At 45.9% G+C, this 20,333-nt stretch overlaps 2 protein-coding genes across 2 annotated transcripts in view; both read left to right on the forward strand.

The window, feature by feature from the left end:
* Window positions 1-5,851, forward strand: part of LOC149307473 (immunoglobulin superfamily DCC subclass member 4-like) — a 55,582-nt gene extending 49,731 nt beyond the window's left edge. Inside the window, exons 19-20 of the mRNA XM_089539245.1 lie at window positions 2,356-2,517; window positions 2,821-5,851. Coding sequence (XP_089395371.1) covers window positions 2,356-2,517; window positions 2,821-3,357 — 699 coding nt within the window. The 3' untranslated portion in view covers window positions 3,358-5,851. The remainder of the gene's footprint in view (window positions 1-2,355; window positions 2,518-2,820) is intronic.
* Window positions 5,852-11,779: 5,928 nt separating this feature from the next.
* The window catches only part of LOC149307474 (immunoglobulin superfamily DCC subclass member 3-like), a 56,854-nt gene continuing 48,300 nt past the window's right edge, over window positions 11,780-20,333 (forward strand). Inside the window, 1 exon segment of the mRNA XM_089538568.1 lies at window positions 11,780-11,855. Coding sequence (XP_089394694.1) covers window positions 11,780-11,855 — 76 coding nt within the window.

The following is a 20,333-nucleotide window of genomic DNA, read 5'->3' on the forward strand; positions in this document are numbered from 1 at the left end:
TTACGGCGACCCTAAAACAACTCTATCATGGGTTTTTCTTGGCAAGATTTGTTCAGAGGATATTTGCCATTGCCTTCCCCTGAGGATGAGAGAGCATGACATGCCCATGGTCACCCAGTGGGTTTCGTGGCTAAGCTGGGAATCGAATCCTGGCCTCCAGAGTTATAGTCCAGCACTCAAACCACTATGGCATACTGGCTCCTCTGGCCTAAATCCAGTTGCTCTTCCCAGTAGACCCACTGAATCAATATTTTTTACATACGAGTTGACATATCATTCAGCATTTGGTCCAGATGGGTGCTGTGAAGGGAAGTGTCTTTCTTTGTGCTCTTTCTTCAGGTAGCTGAATGTCTTGGGACAACGTTGTAGGATAAAAACAAGTGATGGGGGAGACTATTCTGTCTCGGACCCTTGGCTGCAGAGAGGTCCTAGTGGCTTAATCCAGCCTCGGCAAACTCATTTCCTTTGTCCTGGCACCTCTGACGCGTTGGCTAATCCTCAAGCAGCCTGGCTCAGATTTTCTAATATTCCTCCGGTTGCTCTTAGCCGCAAGAAACAGCTGGAGGGAATTCTGCTTTCTCTGTTTCCACCCGGCAGCCTGCCCAGTGAAAAAGACATTCCCTTAATCCTTTGTTTCCTTTTTAATTTCCTCCCCGGAGCACACCCTCGGACACCAGTTGTTGTCAGTGCTGTTGGAGGTGGATGTTGTTTGTCCTTTGCCATTTCTCCAGCTGCGGTTCTGGGTCAGGGCGACCGTGACGTCTCGCAAACAACATTTGGGGCTAGTTGGCAAGGCAAGCTGCAGCTGGGGAAATCTTGCTGTTATCTTGAGATTAGCAGAGCCTTGGGATTCATCTCCTTTGAGATCGCAGTGTGCAACTCCCTGTCCAAAATCTTGAATTAAACGTGGCTCTCCCAGTATCGAACAAATACATCCAACCACCTCCATAGAGGAATTTACATGTGGCACTCCATCAGGGTTCTGGGTTTAGTTCAACAATTTCTTTCTTTCTTCTCTCTGATTGTATTTTTTCTGTTTCTTTCCTTTGTAATCGTACTTTTTTTAAAAAATCAAACAAAAATTAAAACGGAAAAGGAATCAAAGAAAGAAAGAGAAAAGAGGAAAAGAAGTACAAAGGGTATACATAAGGGCTAGTCATACACATCAATATAATCTGACCCTATTTTACAAGAATACATTTTCTTGAAGTAAATGTCTATAAAGCACATAGTTGTGTATTGCTACACCAGCAAGAACTTCTCACTGTTGTGTGATATGTGGTGAAGCTTTCTCTTTCCAACCTAGCAGTAGACGTCTTTTTGCAACAGTAAAAGTGAGCAGGATTAGTCCAGTGCTTTAAACCAGGGCAACACACAACCGCTCACAGCTTGAGCATAAAACCCATTTGACCCTAGGCAAGTCACGCTCTCTCAGCCTCAGAAGAGGGCAAGGGCAACCCTGTTCCAAAGAAACTGGCCAAGAAAACCCTACGATCGGGTCGCCATAAGTAAAAAATGACTTGGAGGTATACAACAAAAGCATGCAGTATTCGTCTAATGCTCTTAACCAGGACAACATGAAGCCTCTCACAGGAACCCACAAAATCTATGGATGCTGGCCATGAAAGCCTTAGACTTCACATAATAATAGTTTACTTATATAGCGCCATAGGTTTTATACGGCACTTTACAAACTCATCAAACAAAATGCAGATACCTGCCTATGGCATACAGTCTAAAATGAGAAAGCAGCAAAATTATAAAATGAGTTGGGCCAAGCATCAGTCTGATCCACTGAGGTTCTTATGTTCACTGTTAAGACTTGGCCTGTGGTACATTTGCTCCAAAGGTCATCCCTCTCCCTTCCCTTCCTCCTCTGTCCTCTTGGAAAGATTAGCGGGAAGGAGCCTTTGATATGCCCTTCTTGACCCTTCACATCTGGCAATTGCACCATGCTGCAGAGGGTCATGGCTTGACACATGCATGTGACATCTGCTTCCTCCATTTTGAGGCTGAGAAAGGAGGTCAGCTTGACTTGAGCCAAGGTCAGGCACATGTCAGGAAGAAGCATCCCCAGCACTTTTGCTGGGCAAGAGTCCCAAGCCAGGAATGGTTTCCCCACTCTTAAGTGTTAGTTTTGCTTTATCTCATCTTCCCCTCCCTCCAACCAAAGTGCAAAGAAAGCCTTGGTTCTCTGTATTATCAAAGAAAGAAAAAGATGGGCATCTGGTATCCTCAGTCAGGGAAGGCATTTTTTATTGAAGTTTATTTTTTAACAGAGCTGGTGTGGCATAGTGGTTTGAGTGCTGGATACCCATAATAACCCTCATTTTCCTTTCTTTTCCCATTTTATAGCCTCCTTGGGAGAAATCACTGAACAACTGGGCAAACAGCATTGCTGGCTATGGAGACACAATTCCCAAAGAGTCCACTGTGGCTATGAATGGGTCACTGAAAACGGCATCCAATGGCGGGCAGAAGCTCTTGTTGCAAGCTTTGGTTTACGAAGTTGTTACGGTGGGTATTTGTAGCGGGAGGAACTTTCTGTTCAGATCAGGAAGAAGTAGAGCCATGGTCCATTTCAAGGATTCCTGTAACTGGTTCTCAGGATGTCAAGCAACTTTTTGGGTCATTGGGAACAGAGAGAAGCCATGGATTCTACATGCCAGGCTACATCTGCACTGCAGAAATAATGCAGTTTGACACTGCTTTTACTGCCATGTCTCAGTGCTGTGGAATTCTGGGATCCATTGTTTGTAGGCATTTCTGGAACCATTTGATCAGCATCCTCTCACTTTTCTCCTCTATGTTTTGGTACAGAATGAAGTGGCCAAGGAGCACATGCCTAGTAGCCTCAACCAGGTGGAAGCAGAGGTGATCGTCCATTCCGACTTCTCAGCCTCCCACCGAGACTACGTCTCCCAGCTTCCCATAGTGGACTTGGAGGGGACTCTTTCTGAGGACCAAGACCCAGACTCCATGCCTGCAGAAGACCTCTCTCAAAAGGTTTCTCCCAGCTCCTCAAAGGAGGATCTCAGCAAACCAACCCAGGAGGCAGAAGAGAAGAGCAAAGCTGAGGGCCCTGATTCTTGGCCGAGGACTGACTGGCAGACTCCCAAGATGGCCTCCAGCTTGCCTGAGACTATCGCCCTGGGCTTCTCCGGTGTGGAAGAAAGCCAGGGTTCAGTGCAAAGCGGAGACTCCAATTCCCTCCAAGAAGGGAGAGAGAATGAGGAGCCAACCCCGCAGGACACTTCCCTTACTGGCCAACCTCAGGCCCATCTTTGTAGTGGCCACTCTGGCCTACGCAGCTCCCCTGCGGGGTTTGAGAACATGGTTTGCTCCCACCATCTTTGAAGAGACTCTATTCTTGACCACGGCTGAGCTAGAAGTTAACATAACGAAGTAAGGTTTAGCCCTCCTGTGATACTAAATAGTAACTCATGGTTTGGAAGACAAGGAGATACAGAAGTGCCTCTCTTATATTTTTTACTCAATAGCCCCCTGAGTGTTTCTTCATTGCTTGGGGACCCCAAAGGCTGCCCTCCACCTTACGCCATCTCCCTTCTACTGCTGTATCCACTCTGCAAAGGGTCAAGAAGCTACTGCCAAAGTTATGCCGAAGAGGCGTAATGCATACGAATGGCACAGGGGAAAGGCTACCCATTGCAGATGCTTCCATTGTGGGTCCTTTCTCAATATACAGAGTGCTATGATTCCACTTCGACTACCATGGAATCCTGGGAGTTGCAGTTTTGAGAGGGGTATCTAGAACTCTCCCTGGAAGCCAGGATGACTAAATTGAGGCTGTCATACTTTGGCCAGATCATGAGAAGGCATAACTCACAACAATGTTAGGAAAGGTGGAGGGCAGCAGAAAGAGAGAAAGACTTCTAGCCAGATGGATAGACTGGTTGTGGGCATGAATCTACAAAATTTAAGCAGAGCACTTGGGGACAGTGGGTCTCGGAGATGTCTCATCCACAGGACCATCATGGGTCATTTCTTCTCATGATATGGCCAAAATACGACAGCCTCAGTTTGATCATCTTGGCATCTAGGGAGAGTTCAGGCTTCAAGGACCCATTTGTTTGTCTTTCTAGCTGCCCGCCATTTCCTCAGCACTCTTCTCCAGTATGACATCTCAGATTTGCTTTCCGTACAACCAAGATACACAATAAATAGATTTGCCATCCCCAGCTGCAGAACAAATAAATTGACAGCCAGCTGCAAAATAGAGACATTAAAACATTGAAGTGAACAGGTGGGTGAGGGAAAGTACCCTAACAAATAGACTTCCCTCAATGTATTGCTTGAAATTTTCCCCCATTCTCCAAATTCCAGGTAAGAGAACATCTTGGTCAGAGGATTTCAGCTGCTGCCAGGGTTGACGTTTCCAACTGGGTTGTAGCAGCAGCTGGCAAGAGTTGCAATGTTTAGGCCAGATTCATATACAGTGGACCCTCCATGTTTGCTGGGTTTAGGGGTGCAGGACCTTTCTGAAAGTGGAAAAACACATTTTTTAAAAACCACGTTTTTTAACCTGAAAGAACACCTTTCTAGGAATCTCTAGGTCCTCCAGCGCAACTCTGTGTTCCATATCTACCAGAGGTTAACCATCAAGTGGTGTTGGTGGACCTACAAATGCCTAGAGAAGTCTTTTCTCTAGGAACCTCTAGATCCTCCAGTATGGCTGTGGTCAACTTCCATCAGAGTCATGTTGGATGACCTAGAGAGAACCTATTGATCAAATCCATGAATAATCAAACCCACCAATGTGGAGGGTCAGCTGTGTTCAATGGAATCAAGATGTGAGCAGCCTTCTAAGTTTGCACCACTTTGGACTGAAGAGTGGGGTGTGTAATGACAGTGCATATTTTAATGCTCTCCCATGGAACATGGGGAAGCCCACCATAGCAAGTCAGAGACAGATAGTTTAATCATTGGACTATGACTTTGGAGATTAGGGTACCATTCCTCACTCAGCCATGGAAACTTACTGGGTGACTTTGAGTGAGTTACTCACTCTTAGCCCCAGAAAGCCCCATGATAGGGTCACCTTAGGTTGGCCATAGGTCAAAAGCAACTTGAGGGCACCCAACAAGAAAGCAACTCAGGGCATCATAGAGTTGGAAGAGGTCCCATGAATCATTTAGTGCCAGCCACTTCCAGTGCAGGAATTGATGGCTAAAGGTTCCCTGACTTGAGATAGTTTCAGGCTAGTGGTCAACCTGAATCTGAACACACAGTCTCCCCCATCTCCCTGCGTGTAACCTGGGCTGCATCTACACTGCAGAATTAATGCACTTTGGCACTGTTTTATCAGCCATCGATTCCGTAGGATGGAGCCATGACGGTTCAAATGGTGTCAAACTGCATTCGTTTTGCACCCAGAGTGGTGGAGTTGCTGGAAAGCTTTGCGACTTGATTCTGTTGCATTTCAATTTGAGTGCTTCTTTTGGTGGGCCTCAGCCCTTCAGAGCAGATGCTTTTTGTTGTTTCTTCTTACACACTCTGCGAGTGCTTCCAACAAATTGTATGGAAAAATCAGAGAACCTTTCTCCAGTTGCTGGGTCTTCTTAGTGACCTGGACATAGGACATATGTTAACATAGGCCTTGATCCTGCACAGACCCTGGTGATATTCACAGGATCTCCAACATCTCCCTTTCGTCCCACCAGACAAACGGAGAGGATTTCCGGTTGGACGGCACCCTTTAGGTTCTTGTACCTAATATTTTAGGTATTGATCTCCCCTTTCCCTCTCTGCTCCCCTTTTTAATGTTATGACAATGTATTTTTTATTTCCTCAGAGCATCTTTATATTATTTAATTTTATATATAAATATATATAAAAGGGAAAAAATTAGTAGCGTGTGTCTTACCGTAGCATTTGTACTGCTATTCTCTATTGTGGTTTTGTTTTTCCTTCTTAACACAACAACTACCTCAAGCTTGTTTTTTTAAAAAAGGAAAATAAAAGCAATAGATTTTGCTCTTTTGCCATTCTATTTTTCTTTTTCTCTTTTTGATTTGTCTTTGGGATTGACTTCTACCAAACGTTGCGATCGTTGTGACCAGAGCTGCAGAGGTGGCCAACTTTGGAAGGGTTGCCCACCTCTGCAAAAATCTGATGGCCATGTAGCCACTTCTGCAAAATATTTTACCTCCAAATCCCCCCCAAAAGTCCTCAAGAGAACATGGTGCATTTTCACCATTTTAGGGCAGGCATTCCTGGGCACAAAAAAGTCTCTTCTGGCTTAAATTTGCCCCTGGCGACTTCAAAATGTGGTGGAAACGCTCTCCATGCCCTCTAAAGGGCATTTGAGAGGAAATATTTTGCCAAAAAAAGAGATCATTTTAAAAAACCAAATTGTTTGCATTTATTTGACCCCTGGGAGGCCCTAAAGACCACATAAAACCATTCCTGGGGGTTACTATTATCCCTACACTTTGCACACCTCTGATCTATTGTATTTATGTGTTGCATTGCTACCACTATTCAGTTTAGAACCACAGTTTAAATGATATAATAAAGCAGGCCGTTTCTAAGCATCCATAATATGGCAGCAGCCAGAAAATGCACTACCAGCATATTGTTAGATATTAACATACATTTCTTTTAAAAACCCACTTGTCTTAAAAGACTTCTGGAAGGCAATGTTGTCTGCCTTATGAAGCAGCTCTCCTGGAAAAAAGGAGTTGCAAAGTCTAGGTGCCACCACTGAGAAGACAATGAGAGTTGATGGAGTTTAGGACCTTTTAGTTTAGAAGTAAATGGAGAGAAGGAACATAGGTGATGTGCATAAAATGCTCCATGATGCTGGAATAAATTGGCACAGGAAAGCACAGTCGCAAAATCCACTCCTGGATTTCACTTTGCATTTCCTTCAGAGCTTGGAAATGAAATCTGCAGAATCAGTTTGCGGACCTTCGAGAAGAAATTTCGAAGGCAGCAGATAGTGATCTATTTGATTTATTATAATATTATTATTATTAATAGTTAATTGTATCAAGAGGTCCAGGGAATATATTTTCCCCCATAATAATGGTCGAACCCATCATTCCTTCAGCTCATTTGAAGAGAAGCTCTGCTTTGTGGGATGCCTATGGCTTCTTTTTAAAAAGCAATGATTAATGTTACAATTACCGGAACAACTAATGTAATGGATTGAAGATGAACATTAACAATAACAAATTAATTTTGGGGAGCCCACCAGTGACGAATGGAAATGGATGAATGTTTTAAGCTAATGTTCGGAGCTTTGCCCATCTTCCCCATTAGCAGCCAAATGGAGAACAGCAGAAAAACTCTTCTTAAGTAAGTGGCATCAGAAACTGTCAGTGATCTATTTGATCTTCCCAGGATCCTGCTGGTAGGTCCCAAGCTACTTTTTGTCAGAACCAGGGTTGTTTGAACCAGTTCAAACCAATTTGCGATCTGGTTTAAAGGGTAGTGGGAATGAGGCCCATATGTTCTACCTGGTGGGGACCTTCTCAAAATGAAGAAGAGAAAGAGGAAAGCCGGATTGATGGGCTCCATTTGGAGCCAAGGGAGGCTAGTATGGCACCAGCAGATGGACCAAAATGTGGTCCGTCTCAGGCAGGAGCTGCAGATGAGAAGATAGAGGTAAAGAGTACAACAATATTAAAATGATAATAAAATGTAATAAATAATAAAGCCCCAAGCCCAGGCAAGGCCCTCTCCCACTTTAAATGCAGGGCTCTGGGCTAAAGAGGGCAGCTGTGCTGAATAACAGCTGGCTATAAACTAGTTGGACCCAGAAGAAGCTCTTGCTGCAGAGCAACACTCCCCAATGTTTCCAAGCAAATCTGTCTGATGTCTCTCTGATGTTTGGTATGTACCTCTGGACTAATCTTTCTACCGTCCTCCTCTTAGCTTAGGACTCTGTTCTGGATTGCTTTCTCCCTTTGAATTTTGGACTACTGGGACCATACTTTTGCTTGCTAGCCCAGGAAACTGGTCTGGCTTTTTACTTAACAGTTTTTGTGGACTCTAAGTGTGTTTGCTGGCTTTAAATAGGATGATGGCACCTAGGGACCAAGCATTCCAAATGCTTCAATTTACCTCTGTAGTCCCTTTGAAAATGGGGACAGGATTTGCTGGATGGTGTGTAACTATTTGCCATTGCTTTCCTTGTACCACTTGGGCTGCTGTCATATGGCAGAATTAATGCAGTTTGACACCGTGTTAACTGTCGTTGTGGCACCATTGCTTTTAAGATTACGCAAAACTATAAATCCCAAAGTTCATGGCATTGAGCCATGGCAGTTAATGTGGTGTCAAACCACAGCAGTTCTGCAGTCTGGCCTGGGCTTTGCTGGGATTGTAAGTGAAACAAATGCTGTGAACTTCCCATTGCACAAGAGGACAATCAGTAGGCACATTTGCGGATAACACAATTTGTTACATGACAGCGATAACAGGAGAGTGATGTAGTATCACCCCAATGTAACTATATCAGTGTAGATTTATACTATGAATGCATGATGTTGGGTCAAGGCCCAGGTCCACTTTGCCATTCACTTCCTACATTTTGCCTCTGGATCTGCCCATCGTCGATGAATGAGTCTCAACATGGCAATGGTTATTTACACACATGCTGATGGAATTGAAATGAATTGCAACCATTCAGGAAATAGGTTTACATGCCGGTGCGGCCGTCGGGTTGAAAACATCTGCTCTGTGTGCAGCAACAGTTGGAGGGAGAAAAGCAGATGTTGGTTTTTATGGAAAGGGAAGAGCAAAAGAGCACAAGACCGGAAGGAGAGGTACTTAGGGAACCGAAAGGATGTGCTAAACCTGAGATGGCTGGGTTCGGTTTGGCTGTGTTTCCCTTATCATAAAAACTGCAATGGAGAATCGAGGGAGGCTGGAAGGAGACTTGGGCCTCATTCCCACTTACAAATAAATTGGTTTGCAATCCAAATCGATGGATCGATTTGCCAGCGGAGTGTGGTGCCCACTGTATTTGCCCCGATTGCATTTTTCCCTGCAAAATAACCCACTTGTGGTTCACATTCATAAATGAATTGGTTCAAAATGGATCTGCTCCAGCCAGTCGAAGGGCAAATTTAAATCGATTCTGATCCGCATCTGGTTCACACTTGCACAGAATCGATTTATCCAAAAAGACGCAGAAAACACCAGCGTCAAAAAGACGCAGGTTAAATGGATCTAGTGCTTGGCCCTCCTCTCCAAATTGCTTCAGCAAATGGATTCAAGTGGGAACCAGGGTCATTCAACTGGTTTAAACTGAATCAATTGTTGATGGTTGAATCCACAAATGGGTAAATTCTATTGATGAATTGGAATCGTTTCCTTAATCCCTTTGTCGAATCCCAGAGGACTGTCCAAGATATTTAGCTACCTGAGAAAAGAGCACAAATCAAATGCTGAATGATAAGTCAACCCTTATTTAAAATCCATTGATTCAATGGGTCTACTGGGAAGAGTAACTGGATTGAGGCCTTGGTGTAGTGGTTTGAGTGTTGGACTACAATTCTGGGACCTGGATTTGAATCCCGACTCAACCATGGAAACGCATTGGGTGGCTTTGGGCAAGTCTCACATTCAGAGGGAGGAGAATCTTGCAACAAATCTTGCAACAAAACTCATACACACCAATAACACAAACAAAAACAAATGCGGCCTAAGGTTTGCTATCAGTCAGAAATGACTTGACGTTATACAACAACTGCAATGACAACCTCTGAGTTGATTCGCATTCAGCCATTGAATCAAATGTGTGTTTACTCAAATTGGGTCTAAATTATCAGGTCAATGTGTTTCTGTTCATCTAAAACAGAAATATAAATTGCATTTACGTTGTTCTGGAAAGCGTTCTAAGAAGGGGATAATGTGCATAAAATGTTTTGGTTTCAGGCAGCCTCGACGTTACGAAAACACGCAACCATGAATGTATCACAAAATATCTTCCAAGGGGATTGCCTCCTTTTCCCCATTTCCTCTCTTAACAATCCCAGAAAGCAAAGTTGCTCCCGCTGCAGCTGGGATTGTTATTACAAGCGTGGGGTCTAATCTGTTAGTGACGACGGTGGAATTCGGTAGCTGTTCCATGAAATGAACCGCCGGACGCAGTTCTCACTTGCAAAATCGAATACGGTTTCAGTGTTTTGTAATATAATCTATTACCGCTAGAAACGTGTGTGTTTTTTAAAAAATGGGAGTGGGAAAGGAGCGTGTGCCGTTTGGATTTGGTGCTGTTTTTAAAACTCTGGGGGTAATTTTTCGATGCATGCCACTAACCCTGTTCTGTCAAGATATTTATGAAAGTCAAGTCTTTGGGGATTTCCCCCAAGTTCTGGCATCTCCATTCCTGGACCTCTCGCAGGGATGGCCAACGTTTCTTCATGATGCCGCCTTCCCCTTTTCTTCAGTAAAGAAAAGAGTTATAAAAGTTGCAAAAGCCAGCATGGTGTGTAGTGGTTTGAGCACTGGACTATGACCCTGGAGACCAGGGTTCAAATCATCACTCGGCCATGAAACCCACTGGGTCAACCTGGGCGGGTCACACTCTCTCAGCCTCCAAGGCAAAGTCCTTCTGAGCAAGTCTTGCCATGAAAACCCCATGATAGGTTCCTTGGTGCAGGGCATCCTTCCCTTTGCGCTGGGTCCTGTGCATAGAGCCCTTTCCTTTCCATGGCATCCTTTCTTTTTGTGCAGAGAATCCTTTCCTTTGCGCAGGGCATCCTTCCCTTTGCCCTGGGTCTGCCTGCCTTTGAGTTGGGCATCTTTCCCTTTGCAGGGAATCCGCTCCTTTGCGCTGGGTCTTGTGCATGGAGTCCTTTCCTTTCCAGGGCATCCTTCCTTTGCGCAGGGCATCCTTTCTTTTGCCCTGGGTCTGCCTTCTTTGGAGCAGGGCATCCTTTCTTTTGCAAGGCCCTCTGTCTTTTGCTCTGGGTTTGTCATCTTTTGAACCGGGCATCCTTCCCTTTGCGCTGGCTCTTGGGCACTGAGTCCTTCCCTTCCCTTTGCGCAGGACATCTGCCTTCCTTTTGCAGGGCATCCTTCTCTTTGCGCTGCCTTCTTTGGAGCTGGGCATCCTCTCTGTTGGGCTGGCTCTTGTGCCTGGAGTCCTTTCCTTTGCGCAGGGCATCTGCCTTCCTTTAGGGGCTGGATGGGGGCAGCCCTTCCCTCCCCTGCCCTGCCCTCCCTTGGCTTTGTCTGGGGAGCCGGTGCCTTTGCTGGGGCTGCAGAAGGTCCCTTCCCAAGCTGTGCATCCCAGGGCCAGCCAGCCAGGCAGTCCTCCTCCTCTCTCTCTCTCTCTGTCTTTTGTTCTTGCTTTCCTGGGGGCCTCTGGAGAGAAGGCTGGGAGGAAGAGAGGAGGAGGAAGGAGCAAAGCAGAGGGAAGGGGGTCTCTCTCTCTCTCTCTCTCTCTCTCTCTCTGTCTCTGGATCCAGCGGCAGAGAGGAGGAGGAGGAGGAGGAGGAGGAGGAGGGCTGTGTGCCATGCTGCCTCTGCCTCTGCTTTGGCGGAGAGGGCACAATGGCACAACCGGGCCCCCCCAGCTTCTCTGGAGCCCCACCGTCGGCTGAGCCCCCGCCTGGCCCTCCGGCTTAGCCGGGCCCCCAGCCTGGCATCACCCCCCAAAGCCCCCCAGCTCAGCTTTGGAGACGAGCAAAGGCGCACGTGGAGGGAGGGAGGGAGGAAGGAAAGAGAAGGCTTTTGTGCCCCAGCTTCTGCTGGCGGAGGATTGGCACCCAGACCCCCCTCTGCCCCCTTGGCCCCGGATTCGATGGCTCTCCCGGGGCTCCCCTTGGCGACCCCCGTTTGCTCGCTCGCCTTCCTCCTGATCCTCGCCTTGGCAGCAGGTAAGAAAGGAGGATGGGGAGAAGGAGGAGAAAGAGGGGGGTGAATGTGGATCTGGTCGAGGGAAGGGAAAAGGGGGGGCACCTTAATTTGGAACCCAGGGCCAGCCCCAGGCAGAGGAGAGCCACTGGATCCCTTCATTTGCACACCCATCTCGACCCACTGGCCGCCCTTCCAGGTCCAGCTGGAGCAAGGGCTTTCATGCACTCAGAGATCTAGGATATATAAAGATGCCCTTGCTCTTGCCAACAAGTAGGGTCCATCTCTACACGACTGAAACCTCAAGACCCAGGGCTTCAGTGCATTGAGACTTGGAATATCTAGAATATAAAGAGAGGGGCTTGCTCTTGCTGGCAAGTCCTGTTCATTTCTATACCACTAAAAACCAAGGGCTTCAGTCCACTGATATCCAGAAGATCCAGAATACAGAAATGTACTTTCTCTTGCTGGCAAGTCCTGTCCATTTCTATCCCAGGAAAGCCCTCCAGACCCAGGGCTTCAGTGGCATAGAGATGTCCAGTACTTGCTAGCAAGAGCAAGGGCATTTTTATGTTCTAGATATTGTGTACATCAGTGCACTGAAGCCTGGCTCTTGAGGGTCTTGGCAAGACCAAGGAGCCTTGTTGGGAGTGTGGGTCTTCCAGTCCTCTTTGGCCAGCCTTTCATGGACTTTGCTTGGCAACTTTCTCTGCCAAGGCTATTTGTCCTCTGGGGCTGAGAGAGTGGGATTACTTGGCCCAGGGTCCGTCCCCCAGTGGGATTCGAAGTCTACTCTCTTCCAAAGGTTTTCTTTCTTTTGGGTTCCCTTTGATGCCTTTTTTCTTGCTAGGCCCATTGGGGTACATTGCACCGTCTTCCATCCTGAACAGACTGGGCCCTGACTGAGCATCTAGTCCTTTCCCTCCTCCTCCTTGGGCTGTATTTTGAATTTTCCCCTTTTTCCCTCTCCCCTCCTTGCTAGAAAAGCACATGGTTCTGTCAACAAGGCCTCCTCCAAAGAGGGAAATGTGCCAAGGTGCAGTAAATAAACCCATGACTGTCTGGGATCTCCCTCTTTCTGCCTTCTTTCCCCAGCTTTTTTCCACAGACAAACACAGCACTTGCTGGACCTCTGGACTCCATCCACTCCTCATACCTTTCCCCAGGAATACCATCCTTTGGCTTTGCTTTTTAAGAAGGCCAGACCCCCTTCTGTTGGCTCAGGACACCTTTGTATAGCTAGGGATCTGTTTCCAATGGTGCCCAGTGGGTTTAGCCCCAGCATCTGGCATCCAAAGGTAGACTGCTCCTGTGCTTGGAAGCTCGGTTTAGCTGTCGTGGCTAATAGCTGCTGAAAGGCTTATTCACTTGGGAGGGGGGCATTTTTAGTTTGAAAAGTTAAAAAATCAGTGTTGTGTTTTTTCAAAGAAGTCACATGAGATCCTGCCTGTGCCCACATTTTGTGGAAGGGATGATATGCTCCTATGATTTATTGGTTTCTTTATTTATTTATGAGATTTCTCTCCTGCCTTTCTCCCCAAATGTTTTATTTTCTTGGTCGGTGGATTGTGGGTTCACTTCTTTTGTGAAATCTATTGCTGTAGGACGAAAATATTTGTGGATTTGTTTCCATGGAGGAGAAGATAGGCGTTCCACCTCCTCTAGACTTGGTCACTCCTCCATGGCTCTGGAATTGCTCTTAGGAGCTCAGCTAGCAATGCCTCCTGCTTTTTTGATTCTGCAGAGGCAGAGGTTTTCCTTGATTTTGAGAGGCAGGCGACCTCCTTCTGATGGCCACCAGATCCTGGGGCTGAGCAACATCCATATACAATATCTCTTTCGTATGAAATATGTGCCCCTCTGTTTTCTTCATGCCCTGCTTCTCACCACCTGGAAGTGTTGGAGATAGATTCTTGGGCCAGAGGAAACTTTGGGACGGTCAGACGTTGTTGTTGATCTTTGCCTTCAAGTCATATGATGACTTTAGAAGGTTTTCTTGGCAAGATTGATTCAGAGGAGGGTCATTGGCTTCTTCTGAGACTGGAGACAGTGTGATTTGGGCAGAAGCGTCCATTGGGAAACCCAGACTCTGGTCTCCTAGTCCAGCACTCAAACCACTATACCATGCTAGCTCCCAAAATGGCTTTAGGGGCAACATGCAGTCCATGGGTCACACCTTCCCCATCCATGATCTAGATCAGTGGTTCCCAAACTTTGGTCCTCCAGATGTTTTGGACTTCAGCGCCCAGAATTCCTGATTGCTTACCAAGCTGGCTGGGGCTACTGGAGGTTGAAGGCCAAAACGCCTGGAGGACTAAAGTTTGGGAACCACTGATCTAGATGTTGCTATGCAGAGTAGTTGTTGTGATGTGCCGTCAACACAAAGGTAACCAGGGATGATCTGCTGAAAGAGGGGAAACTCTGCATTTTGTCAATTGGAGATCAGATGTCTCTCAGGAAAGAAAGGAGAGGGACTCAGTTGTTGATTTCAGTGAAGGAAAGTCTCTGGCTTGTGTACCTCTTGCAGGCAAAGGTGAAGGGAGGGTGGGATACATGTGGCCCTTGCAAAGTACAAAAAGCGCTGATTAACCAAATGCAATTAGGCAGCGCTGCTTATTAGTCTGCTCCTGGCATCATGTCAAGGGAGATGATAGCATGCAATTAAGATGATTGAAATGATGCTGATTTCTCCTTCCCTCCCTCTCCTACAATCTTTTGCAAGCTGAACCCTTCATAAATGCAAACCACCCGGCAGCTAGACTGGTATTAGGAAGAAGAAACCATTGTCATTTGTCTAGAGGAGAGTCTTTACTTTCTGGTTCTTTGGTGCACTGCATCTGATGAGACTCAGGGTGCATCTACACTGTAGCAATAATGCAGTTTGACACCACTTTTGCTGCCATGGCTCCATCCTACAGAATCCTAGGATGTGTAGCTGGATGAGGCACCAGTCTGCTTTACAAGGCCCAAGACTGTGTAAAACTACAAATCCCAGGATTCCATAGGATGGAGCCACAGCACTTCAAGCGATGTCAAACTGCATCACATTGACAGTGTAGATGCAGCCTCAGAGGGATTGAAGCATCCCTTGATTTCATGTGACTTTCTTCCCTGGATTTTTTTAGGGTGCATCCGCACCTCAGAAATAATCCAGTCTGACAGCACTTTAACTGTCATGACTCAGTGCTATGCAATTCTGGGAATTACAGTTTGTTGTGGCTCTCTGACAGAAGAGACTAAATGTCCCACAAAACTACAATTCCCAGAACTACATAGCATTGAACCGTGACAGTTAAAGTGCTGTCAGACTGGATTGTTTCTCCAGTGCAGATGAACCCCAGGACTTTGCGAAACCAGGGCTCAAATTCCTTGAGCGTTGGACTATGACTCTGGAGACCACGGTTCAATTCCCCGCTCAGCCATAAAACCCACTGGATGACCTTCCGCAAGTCACACTCTCTCAGCCTCAGAGGAGGGCAATGGCAAACCTCCTCTGAACAAATTGTGCCAAGAAAACTCCATGATAGGGTTGCCTTATGCCAAAATCCAGTTGCATCCTCCAATGGAACCAAACTGGAATAATAGTGGACTACTTCAAGGGCTCGGTTTGGGCACAGTCCCTTAGCCATTCCTTCTCTGAAAGCCTTGCTTATATTCTCTCTCTTGATTTTTTTAAAGAAGAATAATCCAGGAATTCCTTCGTTTTGGTTGATAGACAGCTTTTGTCTGCTGCTGCTGCAGAGTTTGGCTTTTGGGAGCAAGAACAGGATATGAGATGTAGGCTTGAGCTCTACTCAGTTACAGCCCTTGGAATTAGATCTTGCCATTTATATTTAACTAGGGCTTCACTTTTTAAATTATTCAGGGGTCTAAGCTGTCATTAATTCCTCTGCCTACATGGGTTTAGTGTTGTTTTTTGAGGTGGAACTGGATGGCTGTTGCCTAAATTGTTGTAATACCTCCCATCTTCCCTTTCTCTCCCTCCTGCTTAAAATACATGCTGGGTATCGTTTTGCTAATAATAATAATAATAATAATAATAAGGCAGCGTTGACATGATAGATGAAACTGAAGCTGGTGCGCGGCGTAGAAATGCACTTGAAAGGCCCAAGATTGGAGCCGTTCTCGTTTCTAATCAAAACAGGAGGCTTAACAAAAGGCAAAGGAGAGGATTGGCTCTCCAGTGTGTGAACCGAAATGCGCGGGAAGAGTTTGAAAGAGCTTGGATGGGAATGGTGTCAAGGGTTCAGTGGTTTCCCCCCCATGACTCTTCCCGATTATGTACGCCTTTGTGTTCCTTTAATCCCTCCAATTTTGCCAGTCCTTCTATGTCCCGATGTATTAGGACTACTACTACACCTAGAATATCTTGGAGCTGACGCAGCTTATATATGTAGTGTAGGTGGTTGCGTTGGGAAAGAATATCCAGTGCAAATGTGGATATTCAGAAAACCAGGAAGCCTGGTCTTTTGGTAGTGACAGAATACTAAAAGCACAGATTTGAAAGAGATCCCAAGGGTCATCCAGTCCAACCCCATATTGCCCTGCAGGGATATACAATGAATCCATGATTAGAAGTTTAATCAATATATTGGGAAATGCATTCATAGATTCATAGAATTGCAGAGTTGGAAGAGACCCCAAGGGTCATCCATTCCAGCCCCTTTCTGCCATGCAGGAAGACTCAATCCAAGCACCCCTGACAGATGTCCAACCTCTGTTTAAAAGACTCCAAAGAAGGAGAGTCCACCACACTTTGAAGCAGTGTATTCCATTCTTGGAGATCTCTAACCGCCAGGAAGTTCTTCCAAATGTTTAGGTGAAATTATGGTTTGTAAGCAGGAATGGCCGAAGCTTCCCATGTCAGGTTGTTGTTGCTGTGAGACTTCAAGTCATTTGCAACGTATGGAGACTCTAAGACAAACCTATCATAGGATTTTCTTGGCAAGCTTTATTCAGCGGAGGTTTGCCACTGCATCCCCTGAAGTTGAGAGCATGTGACTTCCACCTAAGGCCACCCAGTGGGGTTCGTGGCCAAAGCTGGGAATTGAACCCTGGGTCTCTAAAGTCATAGTCCAACACTCAAACCCCTGCGCCACGTAACCATGGTGAATTCATTCACCATTTTAACCCCAGCTTTAAAGGGGGCAGCACCCATGGGGCTGAAGCTGTCTGGGGGAAAGCGTTCCACGTCTTGGATAGCTCCTTTAAAGCAGAAGCAAGGTAAAACGTGAAACTGATTCCCCACCCCACTGACATGGAAGCCCCCAGCTGCTGCTACGGCAAGATGCAGCAAGAGTGCTCTCTGAAAGTAGTTGTTATCTGGTGCGTTTGGAAGGACCAGTTCTCCACTCTGTCTCTGCCTCTCCTCTTCTTCCCTCCTTTCTCTTCTCTCTGTTCTTCTCCTTTTGTTCTCGGAGGTTCCTTGCTCCCTGGGGAGGGACTCAGCCCCACCAGCCCAGCTGCGCTCTGCCCATTGCCTTTGCAAGTGGGCCGTCCATCCCCAGCGCATTCTTTTATCCCAGCCCTACCAGACCGTCCCCTCCTCTCCTTTCCCACACCAGCTCCTTTGTGTGGCGTGTGAGGAGAGATCAAGAGAGCCTGGCTTTATTGCTATGGCAGGCCTGGCTCTTGTTTGTGCCTGTTCCCATGGCTGCCAGTTTGGGCCTTTCTCTGCACCATTGGGACTCCAACACAATGCTTTATGTGCTGAGCATCAGCTTGTCATGACAGGAGTGCATGCCTGGTTTACTGTGAACAGGGAGGGTCCAAACCTGCAGCTTCATATGTAGATCTTCTATAGTAGAGCATACCTTGTGTGGTGAAGTCATACCGTTGTGGCGCTACAGTGTTGTGATGCCACAGCAAGTTATTGTTGGTTGCTCGGGACTAAATGCATCTACCACGATTCGGTTTTTAGTTTGGAAGTGATGGGGAAATTCAAGCCAATGTGGGCTCTCATTTTTCTTTTCCCATTCTTTTGTCATACTTAATCATCCTGCATTAGACCACAATCTTGTGTTATAATGTCACACCATTGTGGCGTTACAGTGTCATGATGCCACTGCAAGTTGTTACTGGTTGCTTGTGATGAAATGCATTTACATTTCTTGTCACAATTTGGTTTTTAGTTTGAAAGTGATGGAGAAGTTCAAGTCAGCCCAAGCTTGGAAACAGTTCTAGCGTATATGTCCTGTATTAGACCATACCTTGTGTTGTGATGTCACAATATTGTGTTGATGCCACAGCAAATTATTGTTGGTTGCTTGGGACTAAATGCAAACTAAGTTTAGTTTGGAAGTGATGGGGAAACTCAAGCTAACATAGGCTCTCATTTTTCTTTTCCCAAACTTGTGAGCAATTCTATCATACTTAATCATCCTGCATTAGACCGGTTGTGATATCACACTGTTGTGTTGATGCCATGCCATCGCAAGTTATTACTGGTTTCTTGGGATTAAAGGCACCTACACTTCTCATCACAATTTGGTTTTTAGTTTGGAAGCAATTGGGAAATTCAAGGCAACAAGGGCTCTAATTTTTCTCTTCCCAAGCTTATGGACAATTCTAGCATACTAAAAATGATGTTATGTGAGTCAGTCAATCTGGAGAGCTTCTCTGTGGGTTATAAACATCCGCTAAAGCCCAAATAATGAGACAGCAAATGCATGACGGAGTCAATTCTGAATTACTCCAGTCTCCCCAACTGCCCTGAACTTTACAGAGTTTTTAAAAAACCTCATAAATTATATACCAGGGCTTGTGAAAAAGGGCTGTCCTGGGCTGGCGGATTTGAAAGCATCTAGGAGGTTTTGTTTTTTTGCGGGAGAATAAAAATAAATGTTTTCACGTGTTTCGCAAGCCCATAAAAGCGGTGGCAAAGGAAGTGAACAGGGTTGTAATTGCTCTGTTCAAGGACTGGTGGCAAAGAGGCTGGGAAAGGCCTGACCTGAAGTGCTCTCAGAGCCAGTTTCATGCTAACTTTTTCAAGAGATTGCCTTGAGAAGTAATACGGTTGGCCCTCCGTATCCACGGATTCTGCATCCACAGATTCAACCGTCCAATTTTAAAATATCCACACAAAAGAATCCAAAAAACAAACCTCGGTTTTGCTATTTGTGCACCTGTGAGTCATTTCCATCCATTGCATTGCACATATGGCATGATGCATGAGTGCATTGGGTTGTGCATTTGACTGCACATTTGGCATCTTAGTTCAGCTGCGCAGAGTGCCATTTGATACAAGGGTTAAGTAGCACAAGGTATACTTGCTGTTGTGTGCAGAGATACATGCAGTGCAACTCTAATATAAGATCTGGGCACTGTTTTGCAAGTAAAATATGCACAAGCCATTTGTGTATATGGTAGATGTGAATTTGCTGCAAAGTTGGACATAACAGGAGAAATCTGAGCACATTTGGACTGGAGAACCATGAGTGGTAGGGTCGCTCCCATAGCCCCAAATCCAAGTTTGATGTCCTTTTTGAACCAGTCTGGAAAGACACTGGAGAGATGCTGAGATAGCAGTGTGATGTTTTTAGGCCTTAGACATCCAAATGTTGTGGCCTTTCTTAGGGAAAGCCTCTAGACCAATGATTCCCAAACTTTGGTCCTCCAGGTGCTTTGGACCTCAACTCCCAGAAGCCATAGTCACCATGGCCAAAAGCCAAGAATCTTGGAAGCTGAAGTCCAATACACCTGTAGGAAGTTCAAGGTTGTAGAAGTGGAGTTGTGCGCATGTCACCCTTGTACTTGGATGTACATTGTACACAAAAGTCCATCTTGCTGGACGTTTCGTTGCACATGCAGCTATGCATCCGGTTGCATGTCATTGCCATTCCACACAAGGGTCGAGCAACACAATGAATGCATTACTCTGCATGTGGGCCTTTGCGTTTTGCAACGGCGCCTCTTCCATCACCACTGGGCATTCTGGCTTGGCCTCTCTATGGTTTTGCCCCCCTCTTTTCCAGCCTTTGGTGGTGATAATTGCTCCCAGGCATCCAAACTGAGCCTCCTTGGTGAGGAATGAAATTCCTTGCATATACCCCCCAACACCCTTTTTTCTTTAAAAAAGAGCATGCAAGGTAAAAGAGGGGGGGAAACATATCAAAGTTATATTTCAAGGAGAAAAACCCTCCTCCTTTGAGAAGCTTGGGCATTTAATTTTCCTTTTTTAAAGCTCCCTCTCACTTTATATGGCAACATAAATTGGATTATGAGAGGATCAGGCTGGAGTGTAACCTGAGATGAGGCAGATGGACTGAGTAGACAAAGAAAGGAAGGGTTACCAAGCCGAGGGTCAAAGGTGAGGCTGCAGGATTTTTCCAAATGGAGAGAGGCTCCATTTAGTGGCGGCGTCTGAGAATAAACATGGCTTTTGTCCGATGCTTTTATTAACCCATTAAGCATCTTAAAATGTCAGGCGTCATCCTGTCATGCCAGCTTCCACTCTTCTCTCTTAAGACAATTACCCAGATTTTAAAACAGGAAGGTTAGAA

This window comes from Sceloporus occidentalis, unplaced genomic scaffold (genome assembly GCF_023333645.1).
Source record: "Sceloporus occidentalis isolate IW3139 unplaced genomic scaffold, rSceOcc1.0.p SCAF_9, whole genome shotgun sequence".
In the NCBI taxonomy this organism is placed as follows: domain Eukaryota; kingdom Metazoa; phylum Chordata; class Lepidosauria; order Squamata; family Phrynosomatidae; genus Sceloporus; species Sceloporus occidentalis.